The following is a 7868-nucleotide window of genomic DNA, read 5'->3' on the forward strand; positions in this document are numbered from 1 at the left end:
AAAAGACAAAAACATCACTTGACAATTGAAGTCAAGTTATCTCATGTGATGTTTCATTGCACCCACACATAAACCACTACCCTTCACACTTTTAAGGCGTTTGTTTGTTAATAAACCTCATCTGCCATCTTAGATATTCCCAATTACCAAATGCATGTAAAGAAACCGCTCATCAAGTGTACCAAAAGTTTCACATTCTAATTTTAAACCATTATCTTCGTCTTCATCAACTCCAAGATTCACATCCACATCATTTGTCTTCTCACATTCAAATGAATGATAAATTCCAAATAACTATTTGTGTAGATGTCTTGAATTATATAATTTTTAAAGATACACTCACATTGTTATGCATTCCTTGTATCAAAGAAATGGTACGTGTACAAAACAACAAAATCACACAGTTGATTATACCGAATGCGACATCTTCTTTGTCGGTTCTACCCCTAACCTTCTCTCTCTATGTGTGTGTGTGTGTGTGTATATATATATATATATATATATATATATATATATATATATATATATATATATATATATATATGAAAATGGTTAAACATATATGAATTTTAGATGTATTGTATTCATTCCCAATTGAGTGGGGCTCAACTACCCTCATAGCATGTGTAAGGCCAGAGCTAAGACAAAACAAGGTAATAAGGGATCAACACTTGAACAAACTCAATTGGCTGAACTTTGAAAATAGTAAAAAGCTGGATAACATTTGGCAATTGGCATATTGTACCTCAGTCCCATAAGCATGGGCTGGGACATGCCTTCTACAGTCTCTCAGTCAATAATTGACTCCACCCATTATATATGCAGGTATAATGTAATATTTTTTAAGTTTAAAGTTTCCAATATCACACATTCAAAATGAGACTTTCAAACATCACCCTACTTTTCTTCATCTTTGCAATTCTAGGTCTCTTTTTTGTCTCTCAAATCAAAGATTACTCTACTCATGATCGACTCATTTCAGTTCAACCAAGGAGACGCCTGAGGACACTACAATACCCCAACCCTCATTTCAACAAGGTACGAATAATAAAGTGTTGTTGGATAAACGATTTTTTAAAACATTTGAGAAAATTATGACACGTTTAGGGAAATGAGAGGAAAGTTGTAAAAGTTTATGACTTTTTCCATGACTTTTTGTATTAAGTCGTTCTTTCTGCAGGTAGATGCGAATGCAAGATCTACAAAGCAAGCAAATTTGATGCCAAATGCATACGATGAAAATGAAACGAGTAATGAAGATGGAGAGATTGTTTATAGTATTGATTATCAGGGTGTGAAAACTCACCCGAGTCCGAATCCTAAACATCCATAAAAGTTGAGCCAACGGGTCCCGTTTGTGCACCATCTAGAATCAACCGTACATTGTATCGATTGATAATTTTTACCATATGAAATCAACATACTTTCTATTATACCCTTTTTTTCCTTTGGTTTTGCTTTCTCTCACATAAAACTAGGTTCAAGAAGACAAATGTTAGTGATATAAATTATTTATATTTACGCTTAAATGCAAGAAACAACTTATTTTAATTGATTTGTTTATCATACTATTCTACTCCATTTCTTCCTGTTACATCATATTTCAAAAAATATATCCAATTACACCAATGTCGTCCAGAAATGAAATTTTTTATTTGGATAGATGTTTCAAAGGAAAATGCCCGAATAAGAAAAAAAAAATTGTAATAGAAAGCACAATTGCATGACAAAAAACAAATGAAAAGTACATTGCTATATCTTGATATTGAAACAAACAGACTGAATTAGCAACTACAATTCAAATTCAAAGCCAACATTCCATTGATGTATTGTTTTCTCGTCCTCCTATATTTTTCCAGTAGCTCATTATAACAACATACCACATCATCAAATAGTAATACCACTTTGTTACAGAATTCAGACTTTATCATCATGAAAACAGCTTCGACTTTTTCCTTTTCATGAATTAGTAAACGAAAGATATCTTCCATCTCAATTGAGGGCATTTTCTTGTCAAGATGCTCGAGCCATTTAAAATTTTCAAGTATATCTTCATGTTTTCCAAGAACATTGGAAGCAATGTCTTTAAAATTACTGTTGGAATTAATTTTACTGATCAAATGGTTGAAAAGTAACTGTTGGTGAGTCTTTAACCAGATTTGGGTAACTGATTGATATGAAATTCCACCAACCAAACAAGCCTTTCGAAATGTAGGATCAATGTCACCAATGGACTTTATTGCAATGTGCATTAAGTGCATTGCCACGTCATCAAGATTCAGAGATGAATGTTTGAAAGATTTGTGATTGGAGATTTTGTAGTTCTGACACCAATGATGGAGTGCTACATGAATAAAGCCTTCCCACCTGTAATTTTTTTTGTTATTAAGACATTGTACTTTGAAATTTTTATCTAATTTATAGTATTGTGGTTTTAGTTTTTTTTTTCTTATTTGGATATCATAATAAACAAATTAATGAAAGCACGTTGTTATTTCTTATTAATAAATAAATTAAACATAAGATTCATGATTGGTTTTTAATGAAAATGAATATCAGTGTCTACATCAATTTTTAATTTGCATTATTATTGGAAGCTAGAAGGTTCTTTTTTCATCAATGATTAAAATGGTTTTTTTTTTAATTCAATGATATCATAAAACTACCATGAATAAGTCTTTAACGTTATATAGGACAGAATCTCCATGTAGGATAACACTAACTTTTTTTTTGTAAAAAGGTGGAATATGGTGTGATTGGACTTGCTTTTGATCTCTCATGTATGTAAAAGACGTAAATACCCTCGTTATCATAACGTTGCCTAACAAGTTTTGGAAGCTTAAACTAGAGAGTATATTTCTAGAGGAGTAAGAAAAAGATTATTGCATGAAAGATGTTAGTTCCAAAGATAAGATTGATGTGTTTGTATTTTTGTTTTTGTGTGTGTGTGTGTGCCTTGGTCCACATCACATGTTGATACTATGTATTATTATGACAAACATTGACCAGTCCACATGCATCTCTAGGTTTCTTGTTTTGAAAGAACATTATTCATTAAAGTAGCAAATATCCCAACAAAGACACAAAAACTAAGAATTGACACATAATAACAACCAAAGGAAATGCATATGTAACTAAAAGAATATCAAAATATAATGCATTCTTTTATAATAAATGGCCGAAGCTACCATGAAAATGTACATGTTGTGTTTTTTTGTATTTTGTTCTTTTTCAAAACCAAGTAATTGAGAAATATGACATTTTATAAAGTCAACAATAATATAATGGTTTAATCGCTAGAAAAAATAGTTAAGTGTCTAACTCGATAAAACGATGAAAGTACAGTTTTTTTTTACCCTAAATTATTTGCCTAATATAGACAGCATAACAATCAACATTATATGGGGTGGGACACGTCACAAAAGAACAACTATCATGCCTGGCATCAAGATATACATCAGTTTGACCATTCAAAACAATCATATATACAGTTGATATTGTATAAAATAAAAATACTATTTTGTTTATAAATAAATAAATACATACTTGAAGGGTCCAAAAGCAAAATGATTAGATGATGATATCATATAAAGTTAAGGATTTAATGTTGCTTTTTATTTCATGTTATTGTTCCTTTTCTACCTAGCATCTACTTGACAGATCTTTTTATTGTGATTTCCTGCTTATGATATCATCTACAAGTCTATCATATAAAGGAAACCCAAATTTCAAAGTGTTAATCATATGTTTTACTGTGGACACGTGTTGAGCATTTGTGAACATTATAGGATATTAATTATTACCTTTACAAACTAATGATAAATCTAACCATAGATATTGTTTTGTCAAAGCAAGTAAGGCCCTATTTCTTTTTTTTTCCCAATTAAGTGTTGTTTGTATAAATGGTGTTATAAAACATTTAAAAAAAATTATGAAGACTTTGCATAGTAGAAGTAAAAAACTTACTCAAATGGAGGCTCAATCTCAATAGCAAGAGTAAGATGCAAGGAGTATTCCACATCTTCATTTGCTTTGACATCATCAACTATGGTACATGCCTCATGAGGAAAGCCTCTAGGAATGTATAAAATGTCACCTTCTCTCAATAAATACTCTTTACATCCATACATCATATCTATACAATCATCAAGAGATGAATATAAACGAGGTAATTGTGTACCAAAATTGGGAAAAACCTTCCATTTTTTAACTCCTTGAATTTGGCACACAAGAACACAATGATCATCGCGATGACGAGCTAACCCTTGGGAATTTGGTGGGGTTAAGTACATATTTACCCCTGTTGATGGTTGACCAAAAAGAAAAGCTAACCCTTCTGAAATAGATGCAAAATCTTGAAAATGGAACTCCATCCCACGAAGGGCAAAAGTGTAACCATCGTTAAATGCATTTGAAACAGAAGCAATATCTTGAAGATTTGAAGAGCCTTGAAGAAAATGGTTTTCGATTTTAGAATCGAGGGTTTTAAGGACACGAATATCTTGTTGGTAGATTATAGGGCAACCGATTTCTTCTCTTGATTCTTTTAGAAAGGTGATTATATCGAGCTCATCTGAACTAATTGGTGGAGTAGAAACAAGATTTTGAAGCAAAGAAGCAAGAAATGAAGGAATGGAATCTTTAGAGGTGAAAAGTTGTAAAAACGAATTGAAAATATTGTTATCGGGTGATGAAGCATTTGAGGATTCAGTTATATGTAATGGTGATTCTTCCCAGTGGTTTATGATAAAAGATTCAAAATTCATCTGACCCAAGTGAAAGATACTCCTTTTAACATCTAGGAACTTGGATGATGTGGCAAATGGTCCTTCTTCCATTGAGAGTCTGAATAAGGTTTCAGCTAAATTATTAGGTTTAATACTGCTTGAATAGAGAAATTTCTCGGATTCCTGATTGGAATCTAGTAGAGTATGTTTGTGTACTTTTGCCCATATTCTTGACAAATATTTTATAAATTCTTTGAGGAGTTCTCTTGGGATCTTCACTAGCTGCTCAAGTGTGCAATCATTGATGAGAGTAATTGCAAGATCAAGAAGTAATATAGGGTATTCATCTTCCATAAATCCTATTTTGAAGCAAGTTTTATTCCCCACTTCTTCTGAAATTAGGGAAATTGGAGGTGATGAAGATTTAGGGACCTGAAGGAAACGAAGACTAAAGGATGTTAAGTCAACATATATAACTAAAATTTATATCATTCATAACTACACAATGAAGAATCGTAAGTATATCTAATTGAGGCTCTTTTTACACATAATTAGGTTATCAAACAACTTATCCATGGACTATTCCATGTCTTTAAATGGGCTAGTTATAAAAAACAATTCAATCCAACTCTATACAGCTGTCCTCCAGATGAATATTAGTCACTTAAATGAAATCATATCCATTAACCATGGTCCATGTATGCTAAGGCTAAGATTCTATTAACAAAATACAAACCAATTATATCATTTAGGTTGGTTAATTTTTCATTGGCATGAGTTTTATGCACTTGGATGTAGGGTACACAACCACCCAAGTTAACATGTTTTATTGGGCCATTGGCATTTGGCACTTGAAGCATAAACAGAAAGCCAATAACATGCATAGATTCTTCTGTTTTTTCCCAAAATAAGTACTTGCTTATAAATTATAATGTATTTTAAGCCAATAGATATTCAATTAGCAGATGCAGATAAGCTAGCATGAAATATAAAGATTTACAATTGTCAAAATAAACACATCTAATTTTATGTTTGTTTGTTGTGCAATTTGTAATGTAGTCAATGCAGGGGTATGGAACATCTAAAGCAGTCTGCAACTGATGAGATTAACAGATTATACAAATCATGTTTTTAGAGTTTGTGGATATTTAGTGAAATATGAAACTAAATGAGATGTTAGGAGACAAATGCTACACTCATTCGTCTTTCAAGTTCTTGAAAATTCCAGTAACAGCAGAGACCCTTTTACAACTGAATGGAAACTCATTACTGGATTAATAAAGCCAATAGCATGGATTTTCTAAGGAATTTTGCCAATGGATAAGTAGAATAAACTTTCCTAGTGAAATTGTTAACTGATGGATTCTCTTGTTCTTGAACTCAATTTCGATAACATTATTCCTCAGCAAAGATAGGGACAGATGAAGTCCGTTTAGCAATGACTAAGAAAAAGTAGCTGGTGCTCACATAAGATTGTCAATTGCAGAGAATTCCAGCAATTTACACCGCCCAACAGAAGTAGTCAACAAGTCAAGAAGGGCATTGCAAGCTGCCATGGCTACGCTCCTCCTAGAGCTTGTCACCGCTGTAATCAACCCCTTCACTATTTCTTCATCCGATGCGATTTGTTCATTCATCTCAATTGAGAACAGGGAAGCTGCACCCACTGTCTCCAAACCAGAACAAGCAACCACAGAGCACCTGTAAATAATGATTAAACCCAAGCAACACCAAAATGAGGCTTTCAGAATTGATCATGAAACAGATGGTGTGCATTATTAAATATATCGGATGATCTCTATAAACAGATGATATCAAAATTACTTGGAATTGAGGAGAACAGGGAGCAAGGAGATTAAAGGAATGTGTAGGGTTTGTTGAGACTGCATGACTGAATTGGGGGATTTGGAGAGGAGGGAAAGAAGAAGGTGGTCTAGGGCTTTTTGGATAACTAGGGTTCCTTCTGATGTGGCTCCTAATTCATGGTTCGAAAGAGCAGCAAGCATAATCCCGAAAAGGAGCTGAGCATCCAACTGTTGCATAGTATCGGAACAAGGAGAGGAAGTATTGGTCGATGAAGACGAAGAAGACGAAGAAGATGTGGTGGAGGAAGACGTCCGGCGCCGGCGCTTGCCCATGATACCCTGCAGTTACCAGAAAAAATCGTTGAACAATTTTGGATAAAAGTTGACAAAATTGCAAAAATGGTACGGGTGATATTATTATTATTATTATTATTATTTTAATTGATGGTCCTTTTGGCTGGTTTACATGTAATTTTGATCCCTTTGCAAATTAAAAAAACTATTATATCTTTAATGAATTTAGTTTTCATTTTTCTTTCACTTTTTAAAATTATTATTATTATTAAATATAAAAATGGGTCCACCTCTCTCTCTCTCTCTCTCTCTCGTGTATAATCATCTTCATCGTAAAAAAAACCCACACAACTTCTTATCAAAATTAAAACTCAGACAATTTCACACATACAGACACAATGTGGTCTCTTATCTTCTTCATCAATACACACATATACTTAATGGAGAAAGCTTCAATGGCCCTATCCCTCTCCCTCACACTCTCTCTCTCTCTCTCTGCCACTACATCCCAAAATACATACCACAACATTCATCTTCTTTAATCTCATACATCAATTTACATTCTCCTCCACCTCTGCAAGATTCATGTATAAATAACCTTGAATCACCGACAACAAACTGCAAGATTTCAGTACTTATTAGCAATTCGATGATTGGTATGAAGAATAATAGGCATAAGGGACCTCCGACCCTTGGTTTTCATCTGATCGAGAAGGCCAATCACGAACGAGGCAGTGACAGGGGAAGGCTCGGGGTGGTAACGAAAGTAGCAAGGGCTGCTTAAGTAGCTCCTTCTCTTCTTCTGTCTCGGAAGGAAAATACGAAGGTGGGGAATCAAAAGAGGGCTGTTGCCTCAGATGTTTTCTCCGAGGATACACACACTTCAGGCCAGGGAACGAAGAAGAAATTGAGGATGAAAGGGGGAAAGGCAGCAGCGATCGCAACAGTCTTCAGGGGGGGAGTTCAGTGATGACTACGATCGACAGGTGGAAAGGGTGGAGCAACAAGGGGCTGTTGCCTTCAAGTCTCGTCAGAATTGGCC

At 33.8% G+C, this 7868-nt stretch overlaps 2 protein-coding genes across 2 annotated transcripts; one reads left to right on the forward strand and one right to left on the reverse strand.

Annotated features, from left to right (window-relative positions):
• Nucleotides 1-842: 842 nt before the first annotated feature.
• On the forward strand, nt 843-1433 carry LOC111913992 (uncharacterized). The gene is made up of 2 exons (XM_023909727.2): nt 843-1038; nt 1181-1433. Exons 1-2 carry the CDS (start codon nt 877-879, stop codon nt 1331-1333), a joined length of 315 nt encoding a protein of 104 aa, XP_023765495.1. The 5' UTR covers nt 843-876; the 3' UTR covers nt 1334-1433.
• Nucleotides 1434-1685: 252 nt separating this feature from the next.
• LOC111913991 (uncharacterized) lies at nt 1686-6935 on the reverse strand. Its single transcript, XM_023909726.3, has 4 exons — nt 6552-6935; nt 6195-6428; nt 3967-5175; nt 1686-2367 (listed from the first exon to the last, which is right to left on the reverse strand). Exons 1-4 carry the CDS (start codon nt 6863-6865, stop codon nt 1785-1787), a joined length of 2340 nt encoding a protein of 779 aa, XP_023765494.1. The 5' UTR covers nt 6866-6935; the 3' UTR covers nt 1686-1784.
• Between the last annotated feature and the right edge of the window lie 933 nt (nt 6936-7868).

This window comes from Lactuca sativa, chromosome 7 (genome assembly GCF_002870075.4).
Source record: "Lactuca sativa cultivar Salinas chromosome 7, Lsat_Salinas_v11, whole genome shotgun sequence".
Lineage (NCBI taxonomy): Eukaryota > Viridiplantae > Streptophyta > Magnoliopsida > Asterales > Asteraceae > Lactuca > Lactuca sativa.

Coding starts and splice junctions, on each gene's coding strand:
- LOC111913991 (XM_023909726.3), bottom strand. CDS start 6,865: ATGGGCAAGCGCCGGCGCCGGACGTCTTCCTCCACCACATCTTCTTCG. Junction 5,176..6,194: donor TCTGCAATTGACAATCTTAT/GTGAGCACCAGC, acceptor AACATCCTTTAG/TCTTCGTTTCCTTCAGGTCC. Junction 2,368..3,966: donor GAGATTGAGCCTCCATTTGA/GTAAGTTTTTTA, acceptor AAAAAATTACAG/GTGGGAAGGCTTTATTCATG.
- LOC111913992 (XM_023909727.2), top strand. CDS start 877: ATGAGACTTTCAAACATCACCCTACTTTTCTTCATCTTTGCAATTCTA. Junction 1,039..1,180: donor CCAACCCTCATTTCAACAAG/GTACGAATAATA, acceptor TTCTTTCTGCAG/GTAGATGCGAATGCAAGATC.